Consider the following 15,187-nt stretch of genomic DNA (forward strand, 5'->3'; position numbering starts at 1 on the left):
CGGGCAAGGAAGACCTTGAATTTTTCAAGGTTACTTAGTTACAGAATGCAACTTGTCCTGCCTGTTGGTCAAATCCATATTTATCCCACATTCCCTCTTAATCAAGAGGGGACTGAAGGAGTGGTGGGTCTGTGAAACAATAACCCGTAAGAGAGAATAACGATCTTTATGTTCCAGGCAGCATTCTAATAATAAATACTTTACACACATCAGCTCATTTAATCCTCACGGCACTGTGCCATGGGTTTATGTCCCCATTTGGCATATGAGGACTCTGAGGCTTCGGGAGATCATAATGACTTTCCCAAGGCCACTGAGCTGGTGCAAGGCAGGCTGGGGTTCTGGCTGCGTCTGGTTCCTTTGCTCTTTACCACAGTGGTTTCCCAGTTCCCTTATTTTTTCAGAAAATGTGTAATTAAGCATGGTAGGGGAAAGGAAGAAAGATCTGGAGAACCATTCAGTCTCCACGGGGTTAAACCACATGTAACTACAGCAGAGTAGAAAGGGTTAGCAGGAGTTAGGAGAAGGAAGGTTCCTGCTACCTGAAGTCTTCAGAGAAAGCATCATGGATTGGACTAGCACGTTTTCTGAGTGAAAAATTGAGGCATGCAGTCTGGCTGACAGAACCATTTGCTGGGGTGTGTGTCTGTCTGATCTCAGGTCTTTGCAATCTTAGGGCTAAAGGCTGTGTGTGTGATAGGAAGAGAGGGGCCATGTATCACACCTAAGCTGTTTCCCCAGACAGACACAGTGATGTCACACTACGCCCCTCACCCCTCGAGAGGCCATATCAGGGCTGACGGGGTCATGGCTGCCGCCCACCCTACTGTCTGAGACCATAAGAATAATCAGAACCCACAGAAGTGGGTTCCCACTCTTTTGTTTCTGTTTTTTAAATGTTTTATTAAGAAATACCACACGTGCAGAAATATAACAGAAGAAGGCAACATAAAGCAATCAGTTTAACACATTTATGTTGAGAAATGAAACTTTGCCAGTACCCCAGAAGCCGCCCAAACAACCCATCCCAATTAAAAATTTTGAAACAGGCGGTTGCTATCAGTATCTAGAGTTACTCTGTCTCCATAACCTCCCTTGGCACGATTCAAGCCCATTAGTGTAGCTTCATGCGTTTTCCTGCTCCACTTCCAAAGTTGAAACCATGAAGTTTCAGTTCCAGATTTTGATCTTTTTTTTACAACGTGCATATCCACATTTATTTAGACATAACCATAAGTCTCACCAGTTTTTTTAAAAAGGGTTTATTTCTTTAGAGAAGTTTTAGGTTTACAGTAAAATTGAGAGGAAGGTACAGTGGTTTCCGATACACCTCCTGTCCCCACACATGCACAGCCTCCCTCATTATCACCATGACTCACCAGAACGGTACATTTTTTAACCAAGGATGAACCTACATTGACACAGTCCACGGTTTACTTTAGAGTTCATTCTGTGTGTTGTACATTCTGTGGGTTGGCACAACAGTATAATAACATATATCCCTCATTACAGTATCATACAGAGTCTTCTTATGGCCGTAAAAATCCTAACCTATTCATCTCTCCCCTCAACCCCAGGTAACCACTGATCTTTTCACTGTCTCCATAGTGTGCTCTTTCCAGAATATCATGTAGTTGGAGCCACACAGTACGTAGCCTTTTCAGATTGGCTTCTTTCATTTGGTAATATGCATTTAAGGTATCTCCATGTGTCTTCATGGCTTGAGAGCTCAATCTTTTTTTTTTTATAAAGCAGATGGCATGATTTTATGTTTTAAAATTTTTATTGGAGTATAGTTGATTTACGATGTTGTGTTAGTTTCAGGTGTACAGCAAAGTGAGTCAGTTATACATATACATATATCCACTCTTTTTTAGATTCTTTTCTCACATAGGCCATTACAGAGTATTGATTAGAGGAGAGCTCTTTTCTTTTTAGCGCTGAATACCGTCCCATTGTCTGGATTACCACAGTTTATTTATCCACTCACCCACTGAAGGCCATCTCAGTTGCTTCCGAATTTTGGCAGATAAGAATACACCCGTTTTTTTAGACACTGTGTTCTTTGTATCTACAACTTCTTTACTGTTTGCAGAGCTGGGGGCTGGAGTGTCAGTCAGTCCAAATGAGAATTCCTGTTCTTACTTCAGGAGCCAGTTCCTGGGATTATAAGAGTTTAAGTGCTGCCAGAGCAGGCAGCTTGGATTCTGGATGTGGGACTCCACACCCTTCTTGGCAGTCACATGTCCCCTTCTCCATCCCACCCTCTCTCAGCAGGTGCTCCAGGGCCTCCCTCTTAGGAGACCCTGGGCGCTACTTTGCATTTGGATTTCATTCGCTGCTGTTTGTCTTACTATGCAAGTTAACAGCGTAGGAGGACTTGAGAACCTCCTCTGTTTTGTCTTTCTCCTCCCAGCTCTCCTTATGAGGAAGTAGGAGCTCCCTCCAGGCTCCTCGGGCAGCCAGAAAAAGAGCCAGTTCGCCTTCCTCCTTCCCAGGTGAGCCTGTTTTGCAGCCTGACATATGTACAAAAGATGCCGCCTCCCTTCAGCTGGAGATCTTGTCTCTATTCCTCATCAATAACTGCTGGTGGGAGGGTGTGCTGGGGATGGAAGGCAAGGGCCTTGAGAGTTTGAGATTGCAAGAGAGAAACTTGTTCTGGTGTCTGCTTGCTTGATTTCCGAGACGTCGTTCCTCCCTCATCTTTACTGCTGTTTTGTTCTTGTTGTATCTGGTTCACAGAACTCAGTCGGGAGGTTTGTCCCCCAGTTTACAAAACCCAGGAAGACAGTGACAGGACGAGCAGAGAGGAGGGAAGAGGACCCCAGGAGTGGGGCCTTCAGCTTGGTAAGGTCCTACCATCGACCTTCCTCTTGGCCCAACCTTGGCAGCCAAGTTCAGCCTTGATTTCCTTTGGCAATGGCTAGCCCTGCATCTCTCCACACACACACCCCGTTTTTAGCATTACAGATGTCTGTGGATGGCAGGTGCCATGCCAGCAACTCGCAGGCCTGTGAGAGGTACTCAGGACAGCCGTGCCTGCACTGAAGCTGTCGAGGCCAGAGCTCTCTTCCCCAAGTTGCATGAAAGTAGTGAAACTCAGAAAGGCAGCCCACATTCCATCCCTGAACCCCTATGCTTCTCAGAAGCTTTTGTGTGAGTTGGGGTGGGTGGGTCTTACAGCAGGCTCTCCTGTCCTTGCCACCATGAGCTCCAGGGGTCATGATGTCTCTGGAACACACACACCTAAAAAAAGTGAGTGGCGGCTTCCCTGGTGGCGCAGTGGTTGAGAGTCCGCCTGCCGATGCAGGGGACACAGGTTCGTGTCCCAGTCCGGGAAGATCCCACATGCCGCGGAGCGGCTGGGCCCGTGAGCCATGGCCGCTGAGCCTGTGTGTCCGGAGCCTGTGCTCCGCAACAGGAGAGGCCACAACAGTGAGAGGCCCGCGTACCGCAAAAAAAAAAAAAAAAAAAAAAAGTGAGTGGTGGGCATTCCCAGCAGCTTTGTTTGTAATCGCCCCCAACCGGGAACACCCCAGATGTCCTTCAGCTGGTGAATGGTTGAACAAATCATGGTCCATCCACACCATGGAACACAACCCAGCCATAAAAAAGGAACAAACAGGTGTGATACACATAACCACCTAGATGGATCTCCAGGGCATTATGTGGACTCAGAGGATGTTGCAGAACCAGTATGCTCAGCCATAAAAAGGAACGAAATTGGGTCATTTGTAGAGATGTGGATGAATCTAGAGACTGTCATACAGAGTGAAGTAAGTCAGAAAGAGAAAAACAAATACCGTATATTAACGCATATATGTGGAACCTAGAAAAATGGTACAGATGAACCGGTTTGCAGGGCAGAAACTGAGACATGGACGTAGAGAACAAACGTATGGACACCAAGGGGGGAAAGCAGCGGGGGGTGGCGGTGTGATGAATTGGGAGATTGGGATTGACATGTATATACTAATATGTATAAAATGGATAACTAATAACCTGCTGTATAAAAAAAAATAAAATACAAAAAAAAAAGGAAACAATATGGCTCCAAGTGTCCATCGATGCATGAATGGATAAACAAAATGTGGTATATCCATATGACGGAACAGATATTTGTGCATCCATGGTCACTGCAGCATTATTCACAGTAGCCAAACGTGGGAGCACCCAAAGTAGCCATCAGCAGATGAATGAACAAATAAAATATTGTATATTCACACAACGGAATGTTATTCAGCTTTAAAAAGAAATTCTTTTTTTATTTTTGGCCGCATCATGCAGCATGTGGGATCTCAGTTCCCCACCCATAGATCAAACCTGTGCCCCCTGCATTGGGAGCATGGAGTCTTAATAACTGGACCACCAAGGAAGTCCCAAGGAAGGGATTCTGACACATGCTACAACATGGATGAACCTGAAGGACATTACGCTAAGTGTAATAAGCCAGACACAAAGCAACAAATACTGTATGATCCCACTTATACAAGGTCCCTAGAGTAGGCAAATTCTACTGATTCCTCAGGAGGTAGAATGGGGGTTGCCAGGAGCCGGGGAAGTGGGGAGTTAGTGTTTCATGGGGACAGAGTTTCAGCTTGGGAAGATGAAAGAGTTCTGGAGATGGATGGTGGTGATGGTTGCCCGACCTTGTGAATGTACTTAATGCCACTGAACTATATACACTTTAAAATGATTAAAGTGGTGGGAACTTCCCTGGTGGTCCAGTGATTAAGAATCCGCCTTCCAATGCAGGGGACGTGGGTTCAATCCCTGGTCAGGGAACTAAGATCCCACATGCCATGGGGCAACTAAGCCCGCGCACTGCAACTACAGAGCCCGTGCCACACTGAAAGATCCCGCGTGCCACAACTAAGACCCAATGCAGACAAATAAATAAACATTTTTTTAAAAAAGATCATTTCCTTCAAAAAATAAATGATTAAAATAGTGAATTTTAGGTTATGTGTATTTTACCAAAATTAAAAACAAAACAGTACAGAGAGGCCCCCGTGTGCCCTCCCCGAGCATCCCCCGGTGGTAGCATGTTACATAACTGTAGTCCATTGGCAGCACCAGGCAACTGACATTGACACTGGTGCAATCCACAGGACCTCCTTGATTTTTATATCCTTGATCTTCCCGAGAGCCTCCACATGCCTGGTGCTGGTGGGGAGAAGGAGCTGGTAGAAAGGGGGGTTCCTGGGGCTTCCCTGGTGGTCCAGTGGTTAAGACTTTGCACTTCCACTGCAGGGGGTGGGGGTTCAATCCCTGGTTGGGGAAGTTCCACGTGACGTGTGGTGTAGCCAAAAAAAAGAGGGGTTCCTGTGCTTCCGGTTCCCCCTCTAGCCCCTGGCACGAAGCTCTGCCCAGCATGGGGACTGATCCCTATTTGGGTGCACCGTCATCCGTGCAGCTTCTGAGACTTTGTACAGGGGCAGTAATGAGTAGAAAAATCCTCAGAGCTGTCGATTACTGAAGGCCCAAGGCTGAGTCTTTTTCTCTCCACAGGAAACGCTGCCAGAACCCAGTGCCCAGCAGGCCAGAAGCCAGCCTCTAGAGGAGTCTCCAGGGCTTGCCCTCCAGGAGACCAGGGACCCAGGAGACCAGACCCAGGCAGACAGCGCCTGCCCCGAGCCCAGCGGCCAAATCCCTGTGACGCCTGTGCCTGGCGATGGGGATCCTCAGCCCTTGGCCTCCAGCATTGCCTCTCTGGAGTGGGGGACAGTGCCCTCGGCCTCAGAGAGGGCCAGCCAGGACCACCTGTCAAAGCATGGGACCAACGTGCCAGATGGTGGAAGCACGGAGGAGGGTTGGCTTCCAGGTGATCATGGCCAGAAAGGGCACCTGCCAGGCAGTGATGCTGAAGAGGAGCCAGACCAAGGAGCCCCTCAGGAGGGAGGTGCCCGAGGGGAAGCAGGAGCTGAGCTGCCTGAGGAGTGCCAGGAGGAAGAAGATGGCATCCTGGGCCCAGAGCCCAGATCTGCAGCCCAGGGCCCATCTGGGCCTCTGCAGACGCCCAGCTGGACTGGCGAGGGAGCAGAGGGGAGCTATAGCAGCCCAAGGTGCTCCCGCCTTGGGGCTGTTGTCATCGCAGGTGTGAGCACAGACGCCACGGAGCCAGAACAGAGGGCTCTGGGGGTGGCTGGGCCAGACGGGACAGTCAACGCCAGGGTGACTGCCTCTCCCAGTGGGAAGGCTCCTGATGGAGGCCACAGCAGGGCCCTGCTCGGGTGCATGCCTGTCAATGGGGAGACCACAGGAGGCAGAGAGGAGGCAAGGCGGGAAGACAAGCCCCCTGATGATGTCCCGGGGGGCCTTGCAGCCTCCCTGGCTCCGGCTCACGAGATCCAAGAGCCCACAATAGGTGCTGGGGATTCCAGCCCTTTAGCCTTGCAAATGGGTCCAGGTGTGGGTCAGACACAGGTACCAGGCCCGGATCAAGAAGGGCTGGGAGGTATGTGCTTGCTGCCTTTGCTATCACAACTTGTGGCTAAAAAGGCAGCTGAGTTAGGGAGCCAGAGCCACGAACAAGACCTCAAGGGGCGCAGTTTGTCCCTCGGAGCCTGTGCTCCACCAGCGTACAGAGAAGCAGTGGACGGCCCTCCCCAGGATGCTGGGGCACGTCAGAGCAGCCCAGAGGCCCACACAAGCCCGGCAGGCCAGCCTGAGCACCCTGCTGACTCTTCAGAGCAGGCTGTCTGGGAGGGGTCCTCAGCCATGGAACTCTACTTCCTGCCGGACAGCCAGACACAGGATGCCCTGGAAGCCCCTGGTTTTGAAGCCCCACCTGAACAGGTAAGAGCTTCCTTGAGTTACAGCGAGATGTCGTAGTATAGGTGCCAAATGGCCACAAGCCCTCCCAAACCACCCGGTAGTGGGGGAAAGGTGGGCACGTGGCCACCTGTTTGTACAGCAGATGAGTCCAGGGGTCTGAGTCACAGCTTCAGCAGCTGTGGAGTCTGGGATATTCTGGAGAGGATAGACCTGCCTTTCTATGAGAGGCCCATCTGTGTGAGAGCTGAAGAGCCCCGGGATGTGACACACGTGTACTTTGTCAGCCCAGGGAGGGCCTCTGGTGCACCTGCCCCCTCCACCCTTCAGTGCCCTGCTCTGGCCAGAGGTTCCTGAGGGATGTATGGAGGGTGACAGACCAGATGGGGTGACCTAAAGAAGCCAGTGACCTCAAACCTGGGCCTGCGGGCGGGGACTTCATTCCCCCACTGGAAAGAACCTTTGCCCATCTTTAGGGTCATTTGGGGGCCCAGATACAATTCTTTTTCAGACACATACATGGAATTTCATTTGTCTGCTGGAATTTTAGGGGCTTTGCGTCCTTCAGGGATCTGCCTGCTGAGCCTGTGCTGGCCGTTGGCGGTCACCTGTCAGGGCAGGTGGCAGTCCCTGCTTTGGCCCCGCCCCCTCAGGAAGCGCCACATCTCTGGCTGCTGGCGCACTTGAGCCTGAGCTAAGTGCTTTGCAGCCTCGCCCTGATAGGTAGGTGGTTCTCTTTTCACACACTGGGTGTGGCTGAGAGGCTGAAGAAGGTTGGGCACCTGCCCCAGATGAGGCAGCCAGGAGGGGAGGAGCCTGGGTCTGTGCCCAGGTTGGCCTGATTCTGCAGCTGTGCCTCAACTGTTCCGTCCTGGAACGAACGCAGAGCCCATGTCGCTTCACAAACATGGCCTCTGTTTCTTTGGCTGTCCCTGTTTTAAAACTTCATTTTATTGGTTGTTTGAAAATGTTTTTAAGATGTGAGAGTCTGCTCTATGCCAGGAGTGAACAGATCAGGCATGGTCCCTGCCCCCATGAGGTTTTCAGTAGCACCGTTCCCACCTGCCTCTCCCGGAGTGAGCATTTTGTACCCTGTCATTTCGGCACTTAAAAGAGTCTTACCATACGACACAGCCCCCAAACAAGCAAAGGATGTCATCTGGCGCCCAGCTGAAGAAAGCCAGCTGTTCCCACTGCAGAGGGGGATGTGACTGGGTTGAGCTAATGTGGGTCTCAGGCACTGCCTTCCCAAGGGATGGCCAGGGGTCATTTGTGACACAGGCCTACCCGGTGACTTTGCAGACCCGGCCCTCCCTGCCCCGGCCCCAATTCCTTGTACCACCCGTTGCACGTTGCTGTGATCACCAGATGAGCAAGAGCACAGAAATCGAGTCACACCGCGGTTTGGTCATAGTGTTTAAACACGATCGCCGGGAGAGGTGGGTGCTCAGGTGCTGGGCAGAGCTGAAACTTTATAACTAAAGCTGCATCCCTTGAAAAATGCAAACCCCTCTCTTGGAAGGAAGAGCTAAGTCATCCCCAGTCTCTGGCTTCTTGGGCTGTGGCTGAGGGATAAGGCTGGGGAAGCAGTTGGGACCTTGGGTGGCGCCCAGAGGGCAAGGGAGCAAGCCCTCCCAGACCTGCCACCAGTGAGTGCACTCTGAAATCACCGAGGAGCTGGCAACACCAGTGCGGGGGACCTAGCAGCAGCTGGGGTGGACAGCCCTGCTGGGAGAGGAGGCACTGCCCTGACAAGGCTGTGGGCGCCCAGGCACGTTTTGCTTTGACACTGGGCGTTCCTGAACAAGTCGGGGCAACCCAGGCACAGGTTCCCATGGAAGGTGCGGGCAGGCCCTGTGGGCAGGGACACATGGGAACAGCGCGCAGGTGGACCGAGAGAGCAGCCCTCGACCTCACTGTGGCACAGCTGTGAGCACCGCTTCAGAGGAGGGGCCCTGGGGTCTCACAGCAGTGACAGACTGGCTTCAAACCCAGCTGCCCTCACAGGAACACTTGGTGTTTTCTTCTCATTGCGGCTCCCTGGGGACGTGGTGCTCACCCCAGGGCCGGTGGAACCCTCCTCTGCCCACAAGCAGTGTCATTTAAAACACTGACTCCCAGGCCCCTCTCACAGCCCACAGGGGTGGTCCGCACACATTCAATACAAGCACCGCCTTTGTCATGACATTGACACAACCCTGGTGGGAGCCGTGGTACCTGTTGGGAAAGAGACTATCCCTCATGACCAAGAATGGTGCCGTGAGTTGGGTGAATCCGTGGCATCAAATTGTATTTTTTTTTTTAATTTATTTTTGGCTGCTTTGGGTCTTCGTTGCAGTGCGCGGGCTTTCTCTAGTTGCGGCGAGGGTGGGCTACTCTTTGTTGTGGCGCACAGGCTTCTCATTGCAGTGGCTTCTCTTGTTGCGGAGCACAGGCTCTAGGCACGCAGGCTTCAGTAGTTGTGGCACGTGGGCTCAGTAGTTGTGGCACGCTTGCTCTAGAGCACAGGCTCAGTAGTTATGGCGCACGGGCTTAGTTGCTCCACGGCATGTGGGATCTTCCCAGACCAGGTCTCGAACCTGTGTCCCTGCATTGGCAGGCGGATTCTTAACCACTGCGCCACCAGGGAAGCCCTCAAATTGTATTTTAAGTCACAGAGTTGCCTCCGTGAAAGTCAGCCAGGTGCACGGGAGAAACTGTATCGCCTAGAGCAGGCTTCCCAACCTCGGCACTACTGGTGTTGGGGGCTGGATCACCATTCTGTGCGCAGCAGGGGCTTGAGCAGTGTCCCTCGCCTCCACCCCCAGGTGCCAGGAGCGCCCTCTCCCCCGGGCATGACAACCAAAAGTGGTTTCGGACACTTAAGTGTCTTGGAGGTGGAGTCATCCCCACGCGAGAGCCGCCGGGCTGCAGCCAGTTCCTCACGTCTGTTCCTTTGGATTCAGGGACCCTTTGCAGGTTGAGCGCAAGCCCTTCACCCCATCCGCCACCCCAGGACTTTAGTGTCCTCAGAAAAGACCCAACAGCCCTGGGCCGGCCGCTCCACTTCAGCCTCTTTGCGTCTTTTCAGAAGGACGTATGTCACCTCCACGACTGAGCCTGACATTTTCCATGAAAATTAAACCACCGTTGACATTTAGAAATTTAAGCTTCTCAGGGTTATCTGGCTCTCTCCCCTATTAATTATGAATTTTCCCTTCAAAATACATTTGCAAAATCTCTTCCTGACATGAAACTTGTGGCCTATCTAGCCGACCTCTTTCCCTCCGTGCCAGATGCCCACCTCGCCACAGTCGCCACCACTCAGGGTCTTCTCTGTACCCTTCTGGATACTGCAGGACAAGCTGGAGACAGCACCACTCCTCAGTTGTCAGGGACAGAGAACGTGTGGATGGAGCCGCCCACCAGTACAAATCAGCCTGTCGAAAGGCGCAGGCCCGGGACGGGACCCCAGGGTCAGGCCCAGTATCGCCCTTCTGCCTTCTTTCCAAAGAGGGAGGGTGAGAGCAGCCCGGGCTGGTGGCCCGTAGGTCTGGCCGTCGTGGCATCTGTCCCCCACACCACTTTTCCTCTGCAGGAGTCCAGCCTCGGTGTTCCTGGCGTGGCAGAGGAGAAGCCAGACCTCCCCTGCCTGACTTTTCCTTCCCTATGCAGGGCTCACCCAGCTGGGCCGTTCACAGGTGTGCATGCTCTGTCTTTCCAGTTGTCTCCTGCAGGGAGCGGGCTGGACCCTTGCTGGCCTGGCACCAGCCCACGTGCCGATGGAGGCTTCCTTGCTGAGGCCCAGCCAAGGTAGGCAGGGTGGGAGGCCACCCCAGAACGCTTTTCTTGACAGGAGTCCTCCTTTTGTCCCTGGGAGGGGAGAGAGTGGCTGCTTTCCTGGCACTAGAGCCCCCATGCTCTCCCTCCCCCCAGCCCTTTGAGCTCCCATTTTGTGGATGAGAGTGTCGGAGGTCGCCCTGGCTCTGCCTCGAGGGGCCTCACTTTCCTCGGTCCAGTAAGGTTGCTAAGCCCCGACTTTCAAACCACCCATGTCCCCTGCTCCCCGCGAGTGGAGAACTCGTCAGCAACCTGCACCCAAGCCAGCATCTCTCCCAAGGACCCCTGGGATGATGCCCCCAGCTCTGTGGTTGTTTTAATGCACATTGTGTGTTTTTCTGGAGAGAAGGTCCAGAGCTTTCCCTGAATCTCCATGGAGGGGGAGTGGACCCAGACAGGGCCAAGAACCATTGGCCCACAGGGGCCATCCCCTCTCTGGCACCCTCGGGCCCTCCAGAGTCTCCGACCTGCCCCATCTTATTTCCTGCTTGATTTTATTCCCCAAGGCAGCCCACCTTCTTTCCCTCCTGCAGGCACCAGGTGTGCTTTTCCTCCAGCTTATGGAGTGTGTGTGTGTGTGTGTGTGTGTGTGTTTGAGTGTGTGTTGGGGGGGTCCTCTCCCCCCACCCCGGAGCCTCTCACAGTCCATCACCTTTCCTGTCTCCCAGCCTTGCTGGTGGCTAGCATTGAGTGACAGTCCTCTCCCGTTACCTTGAACCTGAACTGGCCTCTCTGCAGAGTGGCGGCTTATTGATTATTTATGGCCAAGCTTCTGTTTCTGTCTGGCAAGTGTGGAGGAGGGTTAGGGAGTCTGTCTCTTTCCCCTTTCTCCTCCCCCTCAGGGGAGAGGGAGGCCGTGCTTCCACCTTCTGCCCTTACACACATCTGTAAATAGTACCTGTTGTACCTCTCCTTGCCCCACCCCCTGCGCCCCCCTCCACACACACACACACACACACACACACACACACGCACACACACACACGCACGCCCTGCACAGGGACCAGAGGCAGTTTAGTCAAAGTGGCCCCACTATTGTTTGAGCAAAGAGGAGGGAGATTCTTGGTGAATCTCCGGCGGCCTCCATGGATGGCTGGAAGCCCCCAGGTGGGTCCCAGGGTCTGGTTCTGTGGCCCATGGCTGAGGGAGAAAAGGCAAGAGACTGAGGCCCGGACTGGCCAGTCGTCTCAAGGTGACCGAGGCAGGTGGAGCAGAACCAGGGTTCCCATAGTGACAACCCAGGAGATGCTGCCAAGCTGGGCTACCCCCTGCCCACCACAGGCTGCACCCGTTAGATACGTTGGTACAGAGGCACATCCACCCCTTCCATAGACACTGACGCCCGCCAGTGCCGGCTCTTCCAGGAACCGCTCTGGGCACTGGGGAGGCTGCGTGGGACAAAACATGAAGCTTCTACCTATTGGGGGTCAGAGCAGGGGTGAGCGAGAGACAGACAAATTAGGTGGTCAGATGGCAGAGTGTTGGGGAGAAAAAGACAGCAGGGCAGGGGTTAAAATTTTAACCTGTGGTGATGGAGAGGGCTCCCTCCTCCCACCTTCTCCACCCCCCCCACCCCCGCAAGGAGGAGACATTTAGGAAAGAACATTCCAGAGCCCTAAGAAATGCTCAGGGAATGGCCAGGAATTCAGTGTGTCTGGAGCAGGGAGGAGCAGAGACGGGAGGGAGGGGCTGGGGTCTGGAGGTGCACAGATGATGCAGGGCTTTGGGGAGGGGCTTTAGGCTGGCTTTCCATTGCCACGCCCTCCCCTGCCCCCCAGGCCACAGTGGGGACAGGCTGTAGGGGCAGGAGCTGGGGGTCGGGGAGGCTGTGGCAGCTGTCAGACAAGGGCCACGGCGGTGGGGGAAGTGGCTGGATTCGGTGTGATTTCAGCAGTAGAGCCGGCTGGGTCGGCCATCAGGGCTGTGCCCAGGGTGGCCTCATGACTGTCAAAGGCATTCATCTCTGGAGAAGACAGCTTGAGGCCCAGCAAAGCCCTCCAGGGCAGAGTCTGGTGGAGCTGTCCAGTGAGGTCAGGCCTCTTGCCCTCTCTCCCTTCCCACCAGGACCCGAATGGGGATCAAGACCTGCGAAGCCGCCAGGATGGAGGATGCAACAGACACCGTGCGAGGCCTCGTCATCGAGCTCTCCAACCTGAAGTAAGGGCTGGGCTCGGATCCACGGATCCACAAGTCCCCGGGATGGGTGGAGGGGATGGGGCCGCGGGAGGATGGTGAAGGGCCCAGTACAGCAGCGATCCTGGGGTGTCAGTGTGGGCCCGGGATCCCCAGCGAGGGGCCTCTGGGAAGCTCCACCGTTCCTGGGCCCCAGCCGGTTGTGTCATAAACCCGTCCCTCGCAGAGTTGTTAGGTTCTGAAGAGAGGCTAGAAGGGTCACAACCTGCCCTGCAGCAGGTAGATTCTGATTATGCATGTGTGCACGCCTGTGTGTGTGTGACCTGTGAGTACACATGAGGGTGTGAGCCTGTGTGAGCAGGTGTAAGGCATGTGCCCGAGTGTGAGGCATGGTCCCACTCTGCCGCGAGGTGGAGCACAGCTCAGACCCTTTCCCACACAGCCGGCTGATCATGAGCGCCCACCGGGACCTGGAGGCCTTCAAGCGCCTCAACTACTACCAGAAAGCAAAGCCAGCAGGGAAGGCCCCTGCAGCCTACACACCAAAGGGGGCTGGGAATCTCCCTCGAGGGGAGCAGTCCTGGAGGGACTCGTAGGTGTGTGTGCTGGTACAAGCTCACCAGCCCCCAGCAGTGCCTGATGTTCCTGCCAGACAGCTGGAAACAATCCCTCAGCAGACTCCGGAAAGCCTGCTGGCCCCTGTGTGCCCCCTGTTATTTTGTTACCATCCGAGATGCTCCAGCAAGTCCTGGTGGGCCCCAGAAACCTCCCCTCAGCTGACCTGGAAGTCAACTTCCTATGGGAAACAGAAAAGGCCCTGCCGTCCTCAGCAGCCTCCCTCAGGGGGTCGCGTGGGGGAGGGAACCTGCTTCTCCCGGTGGCAGAGGCCTGGAAGCTGGAGGCAGAGAGGGGGGCTGGGGCCCCAGGAAGCTGTGGGGGGGGGGCCCTGCAGAGCTGCCCAGATGTTTATCTGGGTTTGCAAATTTCAGCTCCTTAGCGGAGGTTATAGAAGGTTCAGAATTTGTTTCTTTCCTGGAGGGGAAAAGGGCTAGCTTTGTTGGTTGTACCCTTGTTTTTCTCCAGATTTCCATTTTATTTCTTTTGGGAAGCCCATTAATAAATGATTCCCTAGCCAGACCTCAGACCTCCTGACCTGTTGTTTGGGGTTTTCAGTTCCTTGATATCTTGCCCACAAACCTCCCTTAACCATCTCTTTCTCCTCTGACTTCTACTTTTCCTCTTCCCTGGGAAGACAAGTTCGGCTACTGTTGGATCCAGGGGTCCCCCATGCAGTACTGAGTGTGTCGGACTCAGGAGCAGGTGGCTGTGTGCACGAATCCAAGTACACAGAGTATCTTGACTGATTGTCCAGCTGGAGTTTGCGAGTCTGTATTCAGTGCTGAGATGGCTTCGCCTGTCCTCCGTGGGACAAGCTGCTTGGAGGCCTTGGCCCGGAAGGAGGCAACCCTGGGGGAACGTTACTGATGCAGACACAGCTACTGCCTGGAGGGTGGTGAGGGCAGGCATTGCACACGCCACCCCGCCAAACCATACCACAGCCCCAGTGATGTCACACTGTCATAAGCAGTCCAGGGTGCTGCTGTCAAACCCATTTTGCAGAAGACGTGCTTCTATTAAATAGGTCACCACGACGTGGACCACACCCAATACTTTAATTTGTTTCTCTGCCTGTGGCTCCTGCACCCTAACTCCTACAGCCAAGGCAGGGCCCCCTCCCACCGCCTTTTTATACCCTGGGATACCCCATTTGCGAGGGAGCAAGGTGGGTCAGGGTCCCCCAACCCTTCTGCCTGCTGGATGTGCAGCTACTTCCTTGAACGCTCCAGGACGTGCCCAATCGCCCAGTTCCCTGTGTCTCAAACCCCAGCGGCTCTGGCTTATACAATTAGCATTTGCAGGCACCTGGGGGTGGCTGGGGGATCGTGTCCCCTGACTCAATCTGAAACTCTTGGGGCTGCTAAAGAGGCCTCCTCTGTGTCTTTCTCCTCCTTCCCTCTCCTCTTCAAGCCTGGGCAGCAGGCTGTCTTCAAGGGCCGTCTCCCATCCCCGGCTCACCTCAGCCCTCCTCCTGGGTGGCCTCAGGTCCCAGTTCAAGTGGAAGTCCAAATCCCGCCCCCACTCAACCCTGGGAGACCTTGTCGGCTGAGGGTGGAGACAGGGCCCTCAGGCCAGCCCTCAGACTGGGGGAGGAATGTGGACAGGCACTTGGCATCTGCTACCCCCAGGGGGCTGGGTGAACAAGATGTAGGGGTGCAGGAGGCAGATGGGATGGGGATCCCCCCAAGCACAGCTCCCCAGGAGCACCAGATCATGCTTCCTGGGTGGGGATGGATGTCCACCCCACACCCACTCCTGCCTAAGCACAGCCAAATCACCTCCTTGGTGCCCCCTACCCATGGCCTCGCCTGGCCCAGCCCCCTCCGGACATACTCCCATTCCT

General features: G+C 54.2%; 1 protein-coding gene across 3 annotated transcripts in view; it reads left to right on the top strand.

Annotated features, from left to right (window-relative positions):
- Window positions 1–14,312, top strand: part of BRME1 (break repair meiotic recombinase recruitment factor 1) — a 19,614-nt gene extending 5,302 nt beyond the window's left edge. Inside the window, exons 4-9 of one of the 3 annotated variants that reach the window (XM_033401243.2) lie at window positions 2,417–2,498; window positions 2,743–2,847; window positions 5,512–6,798; window positions 10,478–10,566; window positions 12,658–12,750; window positions 13,169–14,312. In XM_033401243.2, the coding sequence (XP_033257134.1) occupies window positions 2,417–2,498; window positions 2,743–2,847; window positions 5,512–6,798; window positions 10,478–10,566; window positions 12,658–12,750; window positions 13,169–13,322 (1,810 nt within the window). In that variant the 3' untranslated portion in view covers window positions 13,323–14,312. Of the gene's footprint in view, window positions 1–2,416; window positions 2,499–2,742; window positions 2,848–2,962; window positions 3,249–5,511; window positions 6,799–10,477; window positions 10,567–12,657; window positions 12,751–13,168 lie in introns of those variants that run through there. The other 2 variants (XM_049707096.1, XM_049707097.1) reach the window with 2 other exon arrangements.
- The last annotated feature ends 875 nt before the right edge of the window (window positions 14,313–15,187 follow it).

This window comes from Orcinus orca, chromosome 3, assembly GCF_937001465.1.
Source record: "Orcinus orca chromosome 3, mOrcOrc1.1, whole genome shotgun sequence".
In the NCBI taxonomy this organism is placed as follows: domain Eukaryota; kingdom Metazoa; phylum Chordata; class Mammalia; order Artiodactyla; family Delphinidae; genus Orcinus; species Orcinus orca.